Raw genomic sequence first — 23541 nt, 5'->3', positions numbered from 1 at the left:
GGCTGTTCCAAAACTCTAACTTTATTACTATCCTGCCGCATGATCCCGTTCTCATGAGATGCAGCTAATGGATAGATGTCCTTACATTTTCCTTTAGAATTTGATATAAATCAAAATTCATGGTAGCTACTTCTGGCCCTAAGGCAGCAAAACAGGCCCAAACCCAGATACTACACAGCTCAAAAAAATAAAGGGAACACTAAGATAACACATCCTAGATCTGAATGAATGAACTAATTGTTTGAAATACTTTTGTCTTTATATAGTTGAATGTGCTGACAAAAAATCACACAAAAATTATCAATGGAAATCAAATTTATCAATCCATGGAGGTCTGGATATGGAGTCACACTCAGAATGGAAAACCAACTTTATGTAATGTCCTTAAAACAAGTCACAATGAGGCTCAGTAGTGTGTGTGGCCTCCACGTGCCCGTATGACCTCCCTACAATGCCTGGGCATGTTCCTGGACAGTCTGTGGTTCAACGGTTACGTTGGTGGATGGAGCGAGACATGATGTCCCAGATATGCTCAATTGGATTCAGATCTGTTGAACGGGTGGGCCAGTCCATAGCATCAGCTGCTGACATACTCCAGCCAAATGAGGTCTTGCATTGTCTTGCATTAGGAGGAACCCAGGGCCAACCGCACCAGCACATGGTCTCACAAGGGGTCTGAGGATCTCTTCTCGATACCTAATTGCAGTCAGGCTACCTCTGGCAAGCACATGGAGGGCTGTGAGGCCCCCAAAAGAAATGCCACCCCACACCATTACTGACCCACCGCCAAACCAATCATGCTGGAGGATGTTGCAGGCAGCAGAATTTTCCACGACGTCTCCAGACTCTGTCATGTCTGTCAAATGTGCTCAGTGTGAACCTGCTTTCATCTGCGAATTTGCCATTCTTGGTGTTCTCTGGCAAATGCCAAACATCCTGCATGGTGTTGGGCTGCAAGCACAAACCCCACATGTGGACGTCGGGCCCTCATACCACCCTCATGGAGTCTGTTTCTGATCGTTTGAGTGGACACATGCACATTTGGGGCTGCTGGAGGTCACTTTGCAGGGCTCTGGCAGTGCTCCTTCTGCTCCTCCTTGCACAAAGGTAGAGGTAGCGGTCCTGCTGCTGGGTTGTTGCCCTCCTACGGCCTCATCCACATCTCCTGATGTACTGGCCTGTCTCCTGGTAGCGCCTTCATGCTCTGGACACTATGCTGACACACACCGCAAACCTTCTTGCCACAGCTCGCATTGATGTGCCATCCTGGATGAGCTGCACTACCTGAGCCACTTGTGTGAATTGTAGACTCCCACTAGAGTGAAAGCACCGTCAGCATTCAAAGTGACCAAAACATCAGCCAGGAAGCATAGGGACTGAGAAGTGGTCTGTGGTCACCACCTGCAGAACCACTCCTTTATTGGGGGTGTCTTGCTCATTGCCTATAATTTCCTCCTGTTGTCTGTTCCATTTGTGCAACAGCATGTGAAATTGATTGTCAATCAGTGTTGCTTCCTGAGTGGACAGTGTGATTTCACAGAAGTGTCATTGACTTGGAGTTACATTGTGTTGTTTAACCCCTTAACGACGCAGGACGTAAATGTACGTCCTGGTGATGTGGTACTTAACGCACCAGGACGTACATTTACGTCCTGAGTTGCAGCGGCGATCCGATCATCCTGCACGGCAGACGGAGGTCCCCTCACCTGGCTCCGCTGCCTTCCGGGAGTCTTCTGCTCTGATCTGCCTTCCCACAGACCAGAGCAGAAGATGACCGATAACCCTAATCAGTGCTGTGTCCTATACATAGCACTGAACAGGATTAGCAATCGAATGGTTGCTATAAATAGTCCCCTGTGGGGACTGTAAGAGTGTAAAAATAATAGTAAAAAAATTAAGTAAAAAAAAAATGAAAAACCCCCTCCCCCAATAAAAACTTAAATTGTCCCATTTTCCCTATTTTACCCCCAAAAAGTGTAAAAAAATTATTTTATATACATATTTGGTATCGCCGCGTGCGTAAATATCCGAACTTTTAAAATAAAATATAAATGATCCCGTACTGTGAACGGCGTGAACGTGTAAAAAAAAAAGTATTTTTTTGGTTGCGCCATACATTTTATGGTAAAGTGAGTGATGGCATTACAACGGACAACTGGTCATGCAAAAAACAAGCCCTCATACTAGTCTGTGGATGAAAATATAAAAGAGTTATGATTTTTTGAAGGGGAGGAGATAAAAATGAAAGCGTAAAAATAAAATTGTCTGAGTCTTTAAGGTCCAAATGGGCTGAGTCCTTAAGGGGTTAAGTGTTCCCTTTATTTTTTGAGCAGTGTACTATTACTGTATTTCACAGATGGTAAGAGATATCATGCTTAAAGGCAATGTGTTCTTTTAAAAACAAAAAGCTCTATTTTGATCTCATCTGGCAGCAATGTCATTTTTGGAGCGAAGCAGCTTTCGTCTTGCAATTCTGCCATGCACACCATTGTTGTTCAATGTTCTCCTGTTGGTGGAGACTTTAGAGGTAACCTTGGGTTTCTTTGTGACTTCTTTGTGTGTTCTTGGTGTAATCTTTATTGATCAACCACTCCTAAGGACGGTAATGGTCTTCAATTTCCTCCATTTTTTCACAATCTTTCTGATGGTTTTGTAAGCATTTCCAGTGTGATGATCATCTTCTGCTGGGGTCCTCAGAAATCTCCTTTGTTCCTGCCATGATAAACTTCCACAAACAAGTGCTGTGAAGATCAGACTTTGTTCTTTAAAGGGTTACTCTGCTGCTCCAGTGTTCAGAACATTTTGTTCTGAACGCTTGGAGCTGGCAGCGGGGGCCATGCCCCTCATGCCGTCACTCCCACTCTCATAGAATTGCATTGAGGGGGCGTGGTGTGATGTCACGAGGTGCGTGGCTGTGACGTCACAACCCCCGATGCCCGCACCCAGCATTCTAAATGAACGCTGGGTGCTGCACAGAGATTGCGGGGGTCACTTTGGATGGGGGATAAGATATCTAGGGCCGGAGTTCCCCTTTAAATAACACAGGTCACCCCCTCACTCCTGATTGTCATCCCATTGATTAAAAACAACTGACTCTAATTTTTACCTTCAAAATATCTGCTAATCCGAATGTGAACACAGCCTAAGGGTTCAGATACATTTGCCACTCGCAGGTGTATGGTCTAATATTTCTTATTTATTTGTTTGATTGGATACTCTTTTATTTTGTGCCAAAATCTGATGCCGTTTTAGGTCAAAGTTATGCAGAAATATAAAATATTCTGAAGGGTTAACAAACTTTCAAACTGCACTTTACTATGATGCATTGGTACTATAACAAGTTAGCTTTCTAACCTGTATCCATAATTATTAGCTATGAGTGTTTATGAGTTGTGTTTATTAAAGGGGTACTCCAGTGAAAAAAAAATTCTTTTAAATCAACTGGTGGCAGAAAGTTAAACATATTTGTAAATTACTTCTATTAAAAAATCTTAATCCTTCCTGTACTTATTAGCTGCTGAAGACTACAGAGGAAATTTTTTTCTTTTTGGAATGCTCTCTGATGACATCACGAGCACAGTTCTCTCTGCTGACATTATTATAATAATAATAACACTTTATTTATTGTTGTCCTTAGTGGGATTTGAACACAAGTCCCCAGCACTGCAAGGCAGCAGTGCTAACCACTGAGCCACCATGCTGCCCATAGCATACATCTGCTGTGCATGGTTGCTAAAATGGACAGAGATGTCAGCAGAGAGCACTGTGCTCGTGATGTCATCAGTGTTCCAAAAAGAAAGGAATTTCCTCTGTAGCATTCAGCAGCTAATAAGTACTGGAATTTTTTTAATAGAAGTAATTTACAAATATGTTTAACTTTCTGCCACCAGTTGATTTAAATGAAAAAGGTTTTCACCGGAGTACCCCTTTAATGAAGCTTCCATTGTATTGATCTTGGGCTTCAATAACAGATACAACCTATGGACAGGAGTGGCAACATTTCTGGGGAAAACTAAATTATTTAGTGATAATTTCACACTACCTTTCTAACTTTCCTGTACCTCTCCTACCCTTGTTGTTTCTGCTTTACCTTCACCCTTGTAACCCCCGAGTCTAAATATATCAGATATGCTGACACATCACACAGCCATCTGTGAGCCAATTGCATCATAATTATGTTTTTAAAGATCATTTCCAGAAAGATTTCCAGCACACAAGGAGCATATTGCAAAAATCCAGAATCACATAAATGCATTCTTTCCACGCTGAAATTTGCTTGACATTCGATAGGAAATAAAGGAAAACATATCCAGAGAGTCAGGTAATTTTTTTTAATTTTTTTTTTTATTGAATTTGTTTCCATGTTGGAAAGGTGTTTACAAGGCAGGAGCCTGCTCCTTCGCCACAAAGAAAAGGAATTTAGGATGTGGTGTAAGTAGATACAGTAATTGCTTCATTGATCAGAGTCAGAATGTTTGGAATCAAAGTCTAAATAAAAAAAATTCTGGGTAGGATTCAAAAGGGAAAGGGTTTGGGTGGGCTTCAGGATTCACAAGGCACTGCAGCAGAGGGCGGACAGTAAGTACATTCATACAGAGACTCGGGCCGCTGCTGTGTGACCAGCTCCTGCTCACTACCCACAGCATTGCACTATTCTAGTATGCAAGTGATGCATGATTTACCTTCCCCTATAACACACCCTACAAAAGTAGGAATTCTGTGTTGTGAATGGACTCATGGTACGGGGAGTATTTAGTAAAATCTGCACTGTGCCCCTTTGCCATACTGTTGTGTTTAAATCAAAATGAAAACATTTCAGCAGGTGCAAATGTGAGGTATTCCAAGTTCCCTTGGAGCCTCCTTAACCCAATATTTTCATAACCAAAGAAAGTGAACATGCTGGGAGAAGGTTAGATTCTGTTCACATCTGCATTGGAGGCTCCATTCTGAACCTTCATTGCAGATTTCATTAAGGTTGATGGGCAGAATAACACTATTCATCCCAACAAAACAACATACACCTTGACAAAACTTGACTGACTTTATTATATGTCAGTAGATTCAGTCATGTGCTGTTGGTGTCCATGCAACGCATCCAGCACTCATTTCCATGATAGGACAAAAAAATGGAATTGACTACAGTGTGAACAGAGCATTACCTTTTTGTTTATTTTAGACACTTTTTAGAGGTGTGGCTAAGATGGTCAAAAATGCATTAAATACATTAAAGTTTTCCTCTGTTTGTGTGGATGGTTTCCAGAAAAATAACCCATTATAGTAATTTTTCAAATTGACATGTATTCGGCGCCTAAACACCAAAGCAAAGTGCCGTTCTCCCCGCCTGCATTATGAGATGGAGTGCCCGCCTTGTTTCTATAGCAGCCAACTCCAGCGTTGGACCCAGCGCCGTTAAAAATAGCATTATGCTGGGTTTCGCATTGGGGACATCTGCTATGGGCACAGAGCAGAAAGCAGCGGGAGAAGGGCGCCTTGTTCTGGCGCCGAATTGAAATACATATAAATTTGAAAAATGCACAGTGCTGCACAAAAAGCATTTTGGCACAATATATTATATTCATGTACCGTATTTTTCGCCGTATAAGACGCACTTTTTCTTCCCCAAAACCCCTATCGCGGCGGTCCCTGCAGCCATCAACGGCCGGGACCCGCGGCTAATACAGGACATCACCGATCGCGGTGATGCCCTGTATTAACCCTTCAGACGCGCCGATCAAAGCTGACCGCCGCGTCTAAAGGGAAAGTGACACTAACCCGGCTGTTCAGTCGGGCTGTTCGGGTCCGCCGCGGTGAAATCGCGGCGGTCCCGAACAGCCCGACTGAATAGCCGGGTTAGTGCTTACAGGACACCGGGAGGGACCTTACCTGCCTCCTCGGTGTCTTCTCCGTTCAGGGATCCCCTGTATGGCCGGCGCTCTCCTTCCTCGTCATCACGTCGTCGTGTACGTGCGTCGGCGTGCGTAACGATGTGATGGTGGCGACGGAGAGCGAGGATTCCCGGCCGGCAGCAGAGACGTTCCGGAGCGACAGGGACGCGGCGACAGCGATGGAGCGACATCCAGGGCAGCGGTAACAGGTCCGGAGCGGCGGGGACACGTGAGTATTACCTCCTATGTAGTGGTCTTCAATCTGCAGACCTCTAGATGTTGCAAAACTATAACTCCCAGCATGCCCGGACAGCCAACGGCTGTCCGGGCATGCTGGGAGTTGGAGTTGTGCAACATCTGGAGGTCCGCAGGTTGAAGACCACTATTGGGTTCAAAATCTTTTTATTTTTTTTTTATTTTGCACCTATAAATTGGGTGCGTCTTATTCGCCGGTGCGTCCTATAGGGCGAAAAATACGGTACATGAAAGCCAGCCATTAGGTGGTGTAAGCAAAATTGTCTAAGGTAATATTTTTTTTATTCATTTAGTGCACAATTTTTGTTGTAATGTTGTGTTAGGGTATGTTCACACGTACTGTATACACTGCATATTTCAAGCTGGTAAGCTGATAAAATCTGCAGTTTATACAGTATATCTTAACATACCTTTAGTTAGATAGCCCTGTTTATATTTAGGATCACCACACTGGGAATTTGCTCTTTATATATTGGGTGTCCTCTATATCCTTGCATTAATAAATGGCTGCTATGCAGCTCTTCTTTTATTTTTCACTAGTTTTAAAAGCTCTCCTGTAATATGAAGGTTTATTTAACATGCAACTTTACCTGCTTTTAAAAAAAGGGGCAATTAAATAAGGTCTAGAGAACCCATTGTCATCTACTCTGTAAGTAATAGAGGAGGGCCCCCTGTTCAGGATCCGCATCTCTAGGCCAGAGTAGAAAATGCTTACAGAGAACCTGTTACAGAGAATGTCTCTGAAGAACCTGTTCTGTCCTGCAATACACACTTATCAATTTGAATGTGCATGGTCTCTTGCTTCTTTTCTCCTGTGGAGGCGCTGTAGAGAAATAATCACTCACTGTCCGGTGATCACAGCTGATCATTGGGGATCCTGACAGGGGGACAGTTTGTTGGGCACTTATTGACCCTTCTAAGGCTATGTCCACATGGCAGAATTTCAGCATGGAATTCCGCATTAAAATTCTGCAGAAGTGTATTGCCCATTCACTTCAATAGAATTCCTGCAGCAGAAATTTTGCTGTGTGAATGGGACAGCAGAATCCCAATAAAGTGTATTGGCTATAAATTCATGCAGAATTCCATACAGAAATTCTAGCGTGTGACCATAACCTAAAATGTAGAGATTGACCAAAGCAGAATATCCCTTTTAACCTGCTGCATTTTGTTCACAATCTCACGTAAAACATTCCTACATTTACCACACATACTAACCATGCATCAGTTCATAAAGATCATATTTAAAGATCAAATTTATACGTCACAATCAGACGGCACCTCCCAAAATATAGCAAAAATTAGGAATTTGCTCCAAGCTGTGTCAAAATAATCAACAGACACAGTTGATTCTATTCTGGTTACACAGGGAAATATGTGCCATATCCCACAGTAGCAAATTGTCTGTTTACTTCCATTTTAATCTAATTGCTCGCTGGATGCGGCACATTTTTCCTGTTTACCAGTTTCCATAAAAGCCCTACAGAGTTTTTTTTTTTTTTTAGCAGATCAGTTGATGTGAGGACTCTGAGAAGCAACTGACACGAAGAAAACAGCTGTGTCCACCAAAATATTCTATACATATGATACACACTAAATAAACAGTACGTAAATGTACAGGAGGTGGTTAAAATTATCATATATTACTACAAAACACACATTGTATTACACACCCCTTCACTGCTACATGTGAGAATCAGTAAGCAGGTCTTGTCTAATGCATTATAATAGAGGATAATATACCGGCTTGTATGTTACACTATTTGGAATATCACAACACTTTTTACACACTCAGAATGTAGTCCTCAAGTCTATAGTTTTTTTTAGTTTTTTTTCTGTAGCATATGCCGTGTCGTGCTGTTTGGCAGAGGCTGGGTTGCTGTACATAGCTCTGCAGGTCTTCATCGCTAAATTCAATCCATATACATATACCATAGAACGATCTGCAAGGTATCAGAACAAAGGTGCTACATTTTTGGGGCAAGTAGGTTTTTTTTTTCTTGTCCAGTATAAGTTAGTAGCGGCCTTGCTAGAATTTGAGACATTCTCTTTCTCCTTGTCAGGAATTAATTGAGGCCCATATTGAGAGGCATTTGCATTATGTCATATCCAAGAGATATGAGCTTGGTCTGGAATCCCAAGACAATTCTTTCAAAATACCTTTCAATGTTTTCTATGACCACCTAAACATAATTGTCTGAGGGCAAAGAGCTTAGCAATGCATATATTCTTAAAGCTTAGACACATTTCTCATTGTAGATCCATCATGGTAACTGGACCGCGAGTCGCTCTTCGGGAATACAACTTAAAACACATGTCCCAGTCCAGTCGAGTTATTTTTACAATATAAAATTAAAACCATCTGACTTAAGAGTTCAAGACAGCAAAATGATACGATAACCTTATATAGCAGAACCGAGGCCTTGTGACTGAGTGACACCAGGTCACAGCTTGAGAATATTCCTAGTCCTTTTTAAATCTTTATTCATTTTCTATAAGATGCAGTAGGCCCCATGAATGGAGGTATAAATACCAAGATCAGTGTCCAGCCTGCTTAAAGGGTTGGTTTGTGGGCAGGTCATGGGCGCCATTGTCTCTCGCTTTGTGGACCTAATGATAATGTTATAACCCTACTGGTGGCTGAGCTTCTACCTGACCATTGGAAAGAAGTGTCCTTCTGCATAGTGTATCTTGTCTAAGCTGCACTTTTAGCATCCTTGCTCTCTCCGGTGATGCCAACATGTGCGTAGTTCCAAGCATTGGAGGTTGTGTATATACAGAATTGAAGTTCCCTATCCAAGACGACCCTCACGGTTTTACACATTTTCCTTTTTTCTCTTTGCGCTGTAGTTTCCTCAGGCGCCTGGTCCAAGCATCCCTCCATTGGATCACCATGCTGTTTTTGTCGGCTGTCAGTCCCGGCCTATCTCCTTGCCCCTCGCTGCTGCCCATGACTAAGTATCGGCGGCTTAGCAAAATCTTGGGACATTTGCAAGACAGATCTTTTATGTGTATCCACAGTACATTATCTCCACGTTTTACCCGGTCATCCCGACTTTTGTAGACTGAAAGGATGTTGACAGTAAACTTGGCCCAGGAACCAACCATCTCCATCTCCAAAACATTCACCTGCACCACTGTGGGAAACAAAATTTGAGAGAAGAGGTCTGTTATATATTATATAAGGTAAGCAGGGGCATAACTAAAGGGGGTGCAGTGGTAGCAGCCATTTCTGCCCCATAGGAAAACACCAGTGTTATAAATAGCATATGATATTCCTGGGGCCTTGTGACTGATTTTTCATTGGGGTCCCGAACGTACGCCTCTGAGGGTAAGGCAACCTTAACAAGCATCTAGGAGGGTGTTGAAGTCTCTCTATAGACTAGATTAACCCTTCGCCATGTATTGCTGGCATGATGGTTGTAGAAGGGCAGGGGCTTTATTCACGTAGATAATAACTTTGATTTATCATCCAGGCACATAATATCTCTTGTTTGGGCTAAATGAGGTATCAAGTACTGAGGTTACAGTATGAGCCCACTACCCCCCACTTCCAAAAAAAAAAGCTCTATTTATCAGTGGGGGGTCTTTGTCTTCCTGACAGGGACAGCTTGGGGAGGCCTGGTCTCGTCTCACAGACCCCATAACGCCTTCTCTATTCTCCGCACGCCAAGAGTCCCTGCCATACATCAATGTGTTGCTTCCCCTCTGCGCTCAGGATGAATGGTCACCGTGTCACACTGATTAGGGGCCATCAGTCTACGTCCAATGGTTGCACAGCCAGGTGATTATTAGCATCTCATTAGCATATTGCTCCCTCCCATGGATTTTTTTTTTTTAGGGAATGGGGGGGGGGGGGGGGGGATGATGTCCTTTCTAACATTTCTGGCAGACAGAGAAAGGGATAGAAATGAAAAGAACTAGGGAGAGGGAGGATGTGAAATGGAGAGAGGTGGAATCAGACCGTCCCGTGAATTAAAAGGCGAGAGAGTATTCTCTTTTACCCTAATGAGGATACAGCCCTTTTATAACCCGGTGGCATCTCCCCTCGCTGTGCCTCTTTTAACTCTTGTGTGGCTCCATATTGGAATGTCAATGCTCCGGGCTGTCAAAAGGCCACCAGAGCAGCACATGAAAATAAAATAAATCATGGGCTATATGTTGGGTGTTGTAAGAATATTGTGTATATAATATATATATAATATACATGTTCTTGGTGCATGTTTTTTTCACACTTGCTCGTCACTTTTCTAAACTTTTTGTAACCTGAGTCTGAGCAAGACTTATAGATCTATAAAATGCGTCTCAAGAAAACTTTTACTCTTTGAAACTAGTGTGTAATGTAATGTAACTAGTGGTCTCTGTATTTGCATTTAAAGGAGTAGTCCAGTGGTGATTCAGTGGTGAGCAACTTATCCCCTATCCTAAGGATAGGGGATAAGTTTGAGATCGCGGGGGGTCCGACCGCTGGGGCCCCCTGCGATCTCCTGTACGGAGCCCCGACAGCCCGCGGGAAGGGGGCGTGTCGACCTCCGCACGAGGCGGCGGCCGACACGCCCCCTCAATACAACTCTATGGCAGAGCCGAAGCGCTGCCTTCGGCAATCTCCGGCTCTGCCATAGAGATGTATTGAGGGGGCGTGTCGGCCGCCGCCTCGTGCGGGGGTCGACACCCGCTATCTCGGCGGAGAGCCGGGGCCCCGTACAGAGAGATCGCAGGGGGCCCCAGCGGTCGGACCCCCCGCGATCTCAAACTTATCCCCTATCCTTAGGATAGGGGATAAGTTTTTCACCACTGGACTACCCCTTTAAGCAATAAGTAATCCAGTGTTTCCCAACCAGGGCTCCACCATGTCTATAGTGACAGCCCCTTATACATCCCTCCACTGATCTTCAAACTGGGCATAAAGAGATATAGCTGCATTATTTATTAGACTAGTTGAGTAGCCTCCAAACTGTGGACCTCCAGATGATGCAAAACTACAACTCCCAGCATGCCCAGACAGCCGTTGGCTGTCTGGGCATGCGGGGAGTTGTAGTTTTACAACAGCTGGAGGAATCCTGGTTGAAAAACACTGCTCTGTGTGTACAATGGCCTTTCAATCCTCTGCTGACTGTTTATCAGAGGATAGAAAAGTCAGGCAGGTGTCCCCCTGCAAAATTCAGGTTTGAGTGTATGCTGGCTGGGAAGGGAATGCTGGAAGTTGTAGTTTTGCAACAGCTGGAGGAACCCGGGTTGGGAAAACACTTTAGTAATCAGTCAATGACCTTACTGCCATTTTAACCCATGAAGTAGTGAGCTGATTCAAAGCTCTGGCCCATCCTATTGGCCCAGTGCAGTACATCATTCAACCTTGGAAGAATAGAAAACACTGGGATAACAACTAGCGGGGGGGGGGGGGGGGGGGGGGGGGGGTTAGGGACCAAGAGGGGCTTGGTCCTAGAGATGCACTATTGGCGTATATGTTGTATATCAGAATGCGGTACTATACATGTAATCTAGAGAGAGTCATCTGTACAAATCAAAAGTTTTTAGGCCTAAGGCTATGTTCACACAGCGGAAAACTATGTTCACACACTGTGTCCACATGGAAAACACGGGTGGACATTCCACACATTCGCATGTTTCCTAACACTAGGATTGATTGGAAATGCACCATCTCCATAGAAGGCAATTAATTTTAAGGCTAGGATTCCACTTGGGTTTTTTTCTGGCAGTTTTTGGAAATCTGCCACTGCAGTTTTTGAACCAAAGTCAGAAGTGGATCCATAAGGGAGGAGAAATGTAAGTCTTTCCTTTATATGTCCTATTCCTTATGGATCCCCTTCTGGCTTTGGCTCAAAAACTGCAGTGGCAGATTTCCAAAAACTGCCAGAAAAAAAACCAAGTGGAATCCTAGCCTTAGCGTAATCTGCAGAAACAATAAACAGGTTAATTGTTTCTGCAGAAACATCTGAAATTCCCCCATGTACAGGATGCAGCAAAATCCAGTGGACTTCCCAACCGGAAAATTTCTCTGGAATTCCGCTCGGAAATGCCACCATGAGAACATGGCCCAACAAGGTAAATCATTGCATGCAGCGGCTTATGAATCTATAGTGAGTTTGGTGGGGAGCTCTGATGTAGATTTAGCTTATGGACACCGAGCACTTATCAACAAGTATCAACAACTTTATAATAAGTATTATGAATCTATAAGGTTTCTCACCAAAATCTTTCTTGCAGTATTTCTTCAGGTTGATTTTATAATTTCCTTTAGGAGGTTTGCAGTACTGCTCACAATCTAAAAAGTAAGGAAGAGCATTGTTACATTTTAAACAAGTTTTATAGAGAAAATATTTTTCAGATTTTGCATAATAGGAACATATAAATTGTTTGGACATGTTAGTGCGTAGCCTTGCCCGTAGTGGAGCGCACACTGCTAGGCTTTGACGTAATGCCTGTACTTTGTACAGAAGTGCAACTGTCAGGGAATCAGGAGGGTTACCGACCGGCAACAGATGGAGTCCAGAATGTGGCCTATTCCTTCACGTGCAGCACCAAAGCCCTCTGTTTCCACCATAAGGAATGGTCGACTCTACTCCATGTATATGTCTGCATGTTATGTATACAGATTTGCTGACAGGAGTCAATACTTATGGTGTTTTGTATTATCGCCTGTTTATGTCCACTAGTGATTCTTTACAGAATTCTCTGAGGTTGACTGAAATGGAAGCCCCCCTCCCCTATAAAAAAAAAAAAAAAGCTTTGGGTCTAAGCCAGGGTGAAAAGGCCATCTGTTGTAGGGTGGAGGTTACAAAGTGTTCCAGGGACCCTTGCCAGTGTGACATTAGAAATCCTATCACATGCCAGGCTAGAAGTGCTGGGCACAGGCAGGTACAGCTTTTGGCCCCAGCTTTCCATGTAAAGAGCTACAACTGGATCACCTTGTTTAATGGAGATTAAAAAGACTAGTTATATAATTAATTCATTAAGAGAGATTTATAAATAGTAGAAAGTGGGAAAACAATCATAAAATCTGCATGTTGTGAAATTGTTCAGTGTCGGAGCTAAATTTGTTTTTGGGGATGATTTATTTCCTCTTCTTACATACGGCAATGCACTCACTCTAAAAACTATGACGAAAATGTTTTCTCTACACTCTGTATTATTTCCACCTTCCTAAATTTACATAAATAAATATATATATATATATATATATACTATATATATATATATATGTGTGTGTGTGTGCAGCAATAAGGCCTCATACAAACAACAGTACAACTCATGCCATGAGGCCTAAATCTGTCTTTCCAGCTGTTCCAAAACTACAACCCTTAGCATGTCCTGACAGGAATCAGGTGTCAGGACATGCTTAGAGTTGTAGTTTTGAAACAACTGAAGAGTTACAGCTTGGAGACCACTGCTGTGGGCCTTTCCACATAAAACTTTGGGGAAGCAGTGTTCCACATGATCTCCATAGATCAGTGTTTCCCAACCAGGGTGCCTCCAGCTGTTGCAAAACTACAACTCCCAGCATAATTGGACAGCACAAGGCTGTCCAGGCATGCTGGGAGTTGTAGTTTTGCAACAGCTGGAGGCACCCTGGTTGGGAAACACTGCCATAGATTATGCTAACACCTATTATTAGACATTAACACTGTCTATTGAATTGTGGGGAGAGGCAGAGTTATGTAACGTTATTCTCAATAGTTTGTTTTCTTCTTCTAGGAGGAAGAGCTATGCCTGATCCAAGAGACCCAGTGCCTTACAATGTAGGTGGTAAGATTATAAATTGCGTAACAAAACTAAACCTCAGTCCAGTACTACACTGACAAACTCTGCTTATATACATTCAGAAGTATACATTATATATAGTATATATATTTGGTTTCCTCCAGTGTATACTTTACAGACCATTATGTGGGTCTAGGATTTTGGCAGGCTGGGAAAAGCTAAGTCCCCTGGGGTCCAATTAGCTGGATTCAGTTCTGGTCCCATGCAGGACAGGCCCCTAGATCCTAGACTTATAGCTTTCGTTCAGATAAAGAGGAAATCAGCTTATAAACTACAAGCCCCGTTATATACTTAACCTCCTTCTTAACTCATAATCCAGTCACTATGAGGGCAAAAATAAACCATTCAAATAAATCATGTTATTTAATACAACCAGTCTGACACTTATTTTGAGTAGCATTGTACCAGTCAGACCTTAGCTGGCCAAAGATGTAAAGATTCTTTAAAGGGGTACTCCATTGGAAAACATTTTCTTTTAAATCAACTGGTGCCAGAAAGTTAAACAGATTTGTAAATTAATTCTATTAAAAAATCCCAATCCTTCCAGTACTTATCAGCTGCTGTATACTACACAGGAAGTTCTTTTCTTTTTGAATTTCCTTTCTGTCTGACCACAGTGCTCTCTGCTGACACCTCTGTCCATGTCAGGAACTGTCAGGAGTAGGAGCAAATCCCCATAGCAAACCTATCCTTCTTTGGACAGACAGACATGGACAGAGGTGTCAGCAGAGAGCACTGTGGTCAAACAGAAAGGAAATTCAAAAAGAATAGAACTTCCTGTGTATTATACAGCAGCTGATAAGTACTGGAAGGATTAGGATTTTTAAACAGAAGTAATTTGCAAATCTGTAAATTTCTGGCACCAGTTGCTTTAAAAGAAAATGTTTTCCAGTGGAGTACCCCTTTAAGTGATAGAACCAGTAAAGAGCATGATTGTGTATGGTGTATTTGGAAAATCCTACAGAAAGAATTGCTTTATTATTTATATTTGATAAGAAAAATGTTCCCCTACCAGTCGACACTGATTCCATATTTGAAAAAAAATGTTATTGAAAGAGGTGGTGTGCAGTAAATGCCTACTTAAAGGCAATGTCTGTGAATGGCAAGTTTATTCCTTCCCATTAAAAATGATAAGTAACTATTTCTAATGCATGGTGACATCATCTGTTGAAAAGTGACACACATATTGGTACTTTTCTTTATATAAACTTGGAAAATCCATTTATTAGGGCTGTCCCTGCCTGCCCTACCAGTCTTATATCCAAACAGGAGGAGATCTATCAATTAAAGGGGCATTCCAGGCAAAACCTTTTATATATATATATATATATATATATATATATATATATATATATATCTCAACTGGCTCCGGAAAGTTAAACAGATTTGTAAATTACTTCTATTAAAAAATCTTAATCCTTCCAATAGTTATTAGCTTCTGAAGTTTTCTGTCTAACTGCTCAATGATGATGTCACGTCCCGGGAGCTGTGCATAATGGGAGAATATCCCCATAGGAACTGCACAGCTCCCGGGACGTGAGTCATCAGAGAGCAGTTAGACAGAAAATAACAACTCAACTTCAGAAGCTTATAACTATTGGAAGGATTAAGATTTTTTAATAGAAGTAATTTACAAATCTGTTTAACTTTCCGGAGCCAGTTGATATATATAAAAAAGTTTTGGCCTGGAATACCCCTTTAAGGCTGGAGGACCCCCTAATAAACTTATTAGAAGGGAAAAGTCCTGTTTTTCACAAGTTTCCTTTTAAGGTAGAACTTGCATTTAAGAAGATTGAATTAGTCATATTAATTGCTTCTAACTATGTCCTGATATTACTTGGAAAGTCTCCTTCAGTAAATACCCAGATGTGGACAGCCAGGGCAGTAAAGAAGTACAGGTTGCTTGGTATTGCTAGGTATTTCATTGACTGTACTCTTGAGATTTTTACTTCAATTATAGCCAGTACTGGCTTCAGTTCTCTCTGTTGTCCAAGGGGTTAACAGTATCATTATTTCCGCTGGGAGATTTAGTTTCAGAAAATGAGGGGAGAACTTCTTAAAAAATGTCAATGCAAACAGAGCTGAACAGGTCTCCACCCTGACTGCAGGACGGAGGAGGGGGACCAGACCCCTCTCGGAGGTAGATGGAAGAAGCATGATCCTTCGTGGCTGTCTCACCTCACCTTGCTGCCTTATTGCCTTAAAGTTGTGTCTGTTTTTTTAGGTCTTGCTAGACCAGTGTTTCCTAACCAGGGTGCCTCCAGCTGTGGCAAAGCTACAACTCCCAGCATGCTGGGAGTTGTAGTTTTGCAACATCTGAAGGCACTCTGGATAGGAAACACTGTGTAAGACACTTGTTGCTTATCAGTATACTTTAAAGTAGTTGTGTCACTAAAGATATTGATGACTTGTCACTAGGATATGTTATCCATGTCTAATCATTGGGGGTCTCACTGTGCGTCACTATGCCTTCTCATGGGTCTCCTCTGCTTTTTTTAAAGGCTGCATGGTCAAACCCATTCGACCCCTTAGGCTATGTTCACCTGGTAAAATTTCCTAGCGGAATCCGACAAAAAAAATTCTGTATTTTCAGAGGAAATTCTATTGCAACAGAGTTCCATTATTTTCAATAGGGTTCTGCTGCACTGTGCTCACGGCGGAAACGTGAAATTCCGATTCTGGCCAATTCTTTGTGCAGAATCCGCTCAGAAATGCATTGCTGTCTCTGGGGTTAGCATACTTCTGGGCGGTCCTAGCATCGGTTTGTTGTGCCGGTGCCTGTAGCCTGCAGCAGAATGTCCGCCCATGTGAACATACCCTTATAGAGAGAAGGGGGTAGTCACAGCAGTAGAATCCCTGGCCAATGTGACATTGATGGCATATCCCTGCAAGACCACCTTATTGTGTGCATTTGGCATAATATTTTGTACAGTGTGAAGCTTAATTATTTTCTTGGAAACTATAATCATAAATAAACTACAAAAAAAGTAATATTTAGATTCCTGTGCTATTCATTCTATAAACATGATTTTGTTCTATGCTCACGAATTCGGATAAATTGGGATAAAGGGTATAGTGAGGCAGTGAAATTCCTTTTGTAGACCCTTCTTTGAATTTAAATATGTACTCTTGACTGATGATATTGTTCATGTTGATCTTGAGTCTGTGTGATATGTGTATATATATATATATTTATATATATTTATATACTAGCTGAGAACCCAGCGCTGCCCGTTTTTTCCTATCTAATCCTTGTGGGGGAGAAAAAGCAACAAAGGAGGAAGCTTTGTCCTCAAATCCTATCCCCTTATCATCTCCATATATCCCGACCCTAAATCCCCTCATCACATTCCGACCTCATATCCTGTCCTAATATCTCGACCTCATATCCCGTCCCCATGTCCCGTCTTCATATCCTGTCCTCATATCCCATCCCCATGTCCTGTTCCCATGTCCCGTCTTCATATCCCATCTTCATATCCCAACCTCATATCCCATCTTCATATCCCGTCCCCATATCACAACCTTATATCTTGTCCTCATATCCCCTCCCCAAATCCCGTCCTAATATCCTGTTCTCGTATCCCGTCCTCATATCCCATCCCCATATCCTGTCCCCATATCCCGTCCTCCTATTTAATCCTCATTTATAATCCTCATATCCCGTCCTCAGGTGTGACTGAGTTGTGATGAAGATATTGTAAGCTGAAAATAAAAGGGGTGTGGCTTAAAGGATGGGCATGTCTTTGCAAGATGGGGTATGGAATGCGTGGAGGGTGTGGCTTGCCAGTGACTGACACATTCACCAGAAGATGCAGAGCCTGTGGAGTATGGTACTGGAAGTTCCATATACTGTACTTGCATGGGACTTGAAACGAAAACCCCATCTTTCACATAAGGGGGTAGGTTAGGGTTAATTTATTTATTATATATTTTTATTTGACATATAAGTAACATGTGACCAAGTATTAGTGAAATATCTCCAGCCGTATGAAAGTTATGCTGGGACATACATTTCCCATAGATTTGCATTGGACTTTAAACAAAAACCCTGACTCTCGCAAATGGGGGTAGGTTAGGGTTAAATTAACTATCCTATATTTTTATTGGACACATAAGTAACGAAATATCTCCAGCTGTTTGGTTATGTCATAACATATATTTCCCATAGACTTGTATGGCATTTTAAACAAAAACCCCGACCCTGGCAAATGGGGGTGGATAAGGGTTAAATTACCTATCCTATGTTTGTTGTTGACATATAAGTAACATGCGTACCAAGTTTCATGTTAATATCTTTAGCCATTTGGAAGTGATGCTGGAACATACACACACACATACACATTGAGGGACATGTATCATTATTTGTGTATGGTAGAAGCAATTTACCCCTTTTCCCGAATTCTAAATTATGTGCAGAAGCGCTAAATTTATCAATCAAGTGCAATGAGCTTCATAAATTGGGGGCAAATACAGTAATCTCCTCAATACACTCTTTGAAAAATAGAATCAATGATTTAGAGCATCTTGCTACGTTAAGTCCAAGATGGCTTATATTTGCGCAAAAAAAGCAGCTCTTGCGGCAAAATTTTTGGTGTAAAGGAAAAGTACGCAGTTAATAAATCTATGGGTACTATATATGGCACTTCAAGGTACCCCGATTCAGCCACTAATGGAGGACATGCTCTACAAAAACGTGCGCAAAAAAATGCACACAAAACAGGGGTAAAATCTTTGATACATGTACCCCATTGAGTTTTATATAATATATATACACACACACATACGGTAGAAGATGAAGCGTAACTCCAAAGTAACAAATAACAAATAATAGCGTGATTTATTCACTCATCCAGTTACTGTGCTACGTCTTCACAATGAAACTTTTCTTAAGCCAATTACACATCTTACATCACTTCCTTTTATATGGTGCTCGCCAGTGACATCAGTGACTTCAATTTGCATAATGTATTCATGTAAACAGACATAAATAGATACAACAATGCACAGTGTAGTACACATCATCACATAAAAAAACACCAAGTGATACATTGTGTCCAATACATATCCATATTCTGATCTTCAAATGCATCACAATATCTTCCAGTGTAAGCATATTTCATCCTAAAGTGGCTTGTGACTCACCCGATACCAACTCCTAATACCAAGTATACGCCCCATCATCTCTTCACCACGCTGTCTCCGCTTGTGAACAAACAGAGAGCACAGGACCGGAAGTCATGTCCGAACTTCCTGCACTCTCGCGATGTTTCTCAACATGGCCGGGGACCAGCTGACGTCACAGGCCTTTGTGCATGCGTATTGTGTTCACACATCCAAGCTGTCGGCCGGGCAAAGGGAATCCCACACTTCATCCTCAGCGCTTGCGCTGTATGTGTTCTTCCATGTGCATGGCCATCTTGGATATGGGAAAACTATCTGCTAAGCCCACATAGCTCATGAATATGGTAATTGTAGAAGCATTAAGGTCCATGCCTACTAGATTCACTTCCATTTATTGGCCAACGGTTATTGAGGTACAACAAAAACATCCCCCCATACTAGAAATATCATAGTAAGGTTAAATTCTATAAGTAGAAATATGTAAAAAAAAAAAAAAAAAAAGTCCCTCAGTAATGTAACACACAAACATTAAACAGATCCCATCAATGAGGTATCTATAATACCTCACAGCCCGTGATGTGCAATTACGTGGATGTCAGAGGGGTATATAAAACACTAGGAATGTAATAGCCCCACCACAGAGGCAGATACAGTGGGGTCAGCACATATTACTTGTGCCCACACCACTCCACCATGTCCCCGTGTAAAGACAACTGACACTCACACTTGGCACGTCCATGCAGTGTATATAACAATGTATGACCCGTGGTGTACACAAATACACCCAAGTTAATGAGGGACTCCTAATAAAAAATAGTTACGTACTACACCTAGGGTGATGTGTTGGTCCACAATATCTGTGAAAGGGCCATTCAGTTACACAATAGCCCATTTCATCTTCAATATAATGTTTTATGGGGCACAACATATGTACAGGTTCTATTCAGCTTGTGTACAGCAGGTGGTCCTCGGCTTACCAAGAGAAACATCAAATCATCATTTCTCACTTAATATCAGAAATTATTCCTAGCTTCAGCGGATTATTCAAGCATGTTGTCCAGATTCCCTTGGGGTTCCAGACGAGTATCATTTCCATAAACGTCCCAAACACACTGTGAAAAAAACAATGTATCACTAGTCACTAGTTGTTTTTTTATGTGATGATGTACCCGTATTTTTCGCCGTATAAGACGCACTTTTTCTTCCCCAAAACTGGGGGGGGGGGGGGGAAGTCTTATATGGCAAATACACACACCTATCGGGTCGGTCCCTGCGGCCATCAACGGCCGGGACCTGCGGCTAATACAGGACATCACCGATCACAGTGATGCCCTGTATTAACCCTTCAGACGCGGCGATCAAAGCTGATCGCCGCGTCTGAAGTGAAGGTGACACTAACCCGGCTGCTTAGTTGGGCTGTTCGGGACCGCCGCGGTGAAATCGTGGTGTCCCGAACAGTTTACAGGACAACGGGAGGGACCTTACCTGCCTCCTCGGTGTCTGCTCCGGGCCGGGATCCCCTGCATGGCCGGCGCTCTCCTTCGTCGTCATCACGTCGCCGCGCACGCCCCCAGGGCCGGCGTGGATCCTGGGGAAGAAGACGTCCGGAGCGTCGGGGACACCACGGGGACGCGGCGACAGCGATGGAGCGACATCCAGGGCAGCGGTGACTGGTCCGGAGCGGCGGGGACACGTGAGTATTACCTCCTACCAGTGGTCTTCAACCTGCGGACCTCCAGATGTTGCAAAACTACAACTCCCAGCATGCCCGGACAGCCAACGGCTGCCCGGGCATTCTGGGAGTTGTAGTTTTGCAACATCTGGAGGTCCGCAGGTTGAAGACCACTGTTAAGTTCAGAATCTTTTTTTTCTAGATTTTGCACCTTTAAAATTGGGTGCATCTTATATGCCGGTGCGTCCTATAGGGCGAAAAATACGGTATACTACACTGTGCATTGTTGTATCTATTTATGTCTGTTTACATGAATACATTATGCAAATTGAAGTCACTGATGTCATTGGCGAGCACCATATAAAAGGAAGTGATGTAAGATGTGTAATTGGCTTGAGAAAGTCACATTGTGAAGACCAAAACGTAGCACTGTAACTTGATGGACGAATAAATCACGCTATTATTTGTTACTTTGGATTGCCGCTCCTTCTTCTACTTAATCTGGAGTTCATGGGGCATTGAGTCCTGACCCCAGCAGCAGAGCACCCACCTGGACCTGGAGTCCTGTCACAGTGCTGGTTCTTTCCCAGACATCTCACACTACAGTATATATATATGGGACAAAATGCATTTAAGTAATTGTACTATGCTGATATGTGAAAGCTGCGTATTTGTGTAATGCTAGAATTATGCTAAATATAATATATTTACATTAGTCCCCTATACATGCACATCATTCTCTCCTGTATAGGTTGCAGCAGGTCTGGTAGTGATAGGGTTAACATATCCTGACCACAAGAATGTTCTGTGTAAGGCTGGGTTCACACCAAGTTTTTCAAATACGGTAACCGTATACGGTTTTCCGCAAAAAAACGTATGCGACCGTATCCGAAACCGTATGCATAGAGAATGCATTGTAAACCGTATTCCAAATGTTGTGTACGGTCGCATCCGTTTTGCCTCGGATACGGTTTTGCCGATTTTTCAACCGTAGGCAAAAACGCTGCCGACCACGTTTTTGCCTCCGGTTGGAAAACCGTATGCGAACCGTATGCGGTTCTTTTAACATTGTTGTCTATGAGAACCGTACACAGAATTTCAGAATACGGTTGCACACGGTTTTTCTAATCCGTTTTTGGAGTTGAAACATGCGCAGATTGGAATTTCAATAGAACAATAGTAACTTTATTAAATTGCTGGAAAACTAATTCCAACAAAATAGCAAAACCTTTGGCAAAAACTGATGCAAACGGATAGAACCGTACGGGGGAAAACCGTATACGTTTTAATTTGGAGTCATACGGTTGAATACAGTTGCATATGGTTTTTGCCATACGTTTTTTAGCGGAAAACCGTATACGGTAACCGTATTTGAAAAACGTGGTGTGAACCCAGCCTAAGATTTCTGACCAGCCACCACTTCTCCTCCTTCAGGCCCATCATGGGAGAGCAATGGGTACTCGGTTCTCCAGCATCCAACCACACTTGGGCAACGACTACACAGAACCATATATCTGGTTATGCACAACATCCTACTGCACAGTATACGGCATTTTTTTCTACAACTAAATGAACTTCTGAGAGAACCAGTACCCCAAGAACTGTGGGGGACATATTTAAAACTTAGTGTGATTTTTGCACCACTTTATACTGTGTAAAGAGTGGCATGAAAACCACTCTGCATTATTAAAAGAGTTTACATCAAATAAAGCAAAACTTTGGCGCAAAGTTTACACCACCTTTGTAATGGTGTTAAAAGGTAAAAAATTAAGATTGTATTATTTTTTTTATTTTTCAGTGGTAGACGTTTTTTAAACTTGACAATGCAAAATACTACTGTAAGGCTGGGTTTACACCATGGAATTTCCAGACGGAATTCCAGGCACAGATCACGAGGGTGGTGCTAAGACCACGCAAATGAACATTCTTATGTTGGATCTGCTCAGAAATGCTTTACATTGGCCATAGCACCGCCCTCGGGATCTCCGTCCCAACTTCCGTCTTCTGATTCTGACCCTACAGAAAATGACCACACAGTGATTGGCTGAGCAAGCAGGTCCTGCATTCTTGGCACTTAATTGGAACCAGGAAGAATCAGAGAGCATTGAAGACCCAATTAGTATTTTTTATTTTTGCAGCATCAAGGTCCCCAAACAATCCCTTTAAGTCCTCCTGTGGTACTAATAAATAGTATTAAAAAAAGTTAACGTGAAACAGCATTTTTCCCTTAAAATAATATAGGAAAACCAAAACTACTTGTTTGTTAATCTACCTCCCAAAAATTGAATAAATAAAAATGTCATGTGTACCTCAAAATGGTGCCAATGCAAACTACAACTTTGCCCGTAAAAAAGGAGCTCTCAGACAACTCTGTCAACAGAAAAAATTGTTACAGGTCTTGGAATGCAGCAACACACAAAAAAAATTGTGCAAAAGTAGTAAAAAAATAATAATAATGTAAATTTGGTATAGCTGTAATCATATTTGTTACGCCGAGCGCTCCGGGTCCCCGCTCCTCCCCGGAGCGCTCGCTACACTCTCGCTACTGCAGCGCTCCGGTCAGATCCACTGACCCGGTGCGCTGCGATACCGCCTCCAGCCGGGATGCGATTCGCGATGCGGGTGGCGCCCGCTCGCGATGCGCACCCCGGCTCCCGTACCTGACTCGCTCTCCGTCGGTCCTGTCCCGGCGCGCGCGGCCCCGCTCCCTAGGGCGCGCGCGCCGGGTCTCTGCGATTTAAAGGGCCACTGCGCCGCTGATTGGCGCAAGTGGTTCTAATTAGTGTGTTCACCTGTGCACTCCCTATGTATACCTCACTTCCCCTG

General features: G+C 42.7%; 1 protein-coding gene and 1 long non-coding RNA gene across 3 annotated transcripts in view; one reads left to right on the top strand and one right to left on the bottom strand.

Annotated features, from left to right (window-relative positions):
• LOC130285126 (uncharacterized) overlaps positions 1 to 16186 on the top strand; it is a 116842-nt gene extending 100656 nt beyond the window's left edge. The window contains exons 4-6 of one of the 2 annotated variants that reach the window (XR_008847259.1): positions 12088 to 12203; positions 13854 to 13897; positions 15951 to 16186. This is a non-coding gene — a long non-coding RNA (uncharacterized LOC130285126). The remainder of the gene's footprint in view (positions 1 to 12087; positions 12204 to 13853; positions 13898 to 15950) is intronic. The other variant, XR_008847258.1, reaches the window with a different exon arrangement.
• NTN3 (netrin 3) overlaps positions 6256 to 23541 on the bottom strand; it is a 105502-nt gene continuing 88216 nt past the window's right edge. The window contains exons 6-7 of the mRNA XM_056536364.1: positions 12349 to 12423; positions 6256 to 9277 (exon numbers count right to left, since the gene is read on the bottom strand). Coding sequence (XP_056392339.1) covers positions 8949 to 9277; positions 12349 to 12423 — 404 coding nt within the window. The 3' untranslated portion in view covers positions 6256 to 8948. The remainder of the gene's footprint in view (positions 9278 to 12348; positions 12424 to 23541) is intronic.

This window comes from Hyla sarda, chromosome 8, assembly GCF_029499605.1.
Source record: "Hyla sarda isolate aHylSar1 chromosome 8, aHylSar1.hap1, whole genome shotgun sequence".
Classification (NCBI taxonomy): Eukaryota; Metazoa; Chordata; class Amphibia; order Anura; family Hylidae; genus Hyla; species Hyla sarda.
Note: the sequence above shows the minus strand (reverse complement) of the source record. Positions and strands in the feature narration are given on the sequence as shown.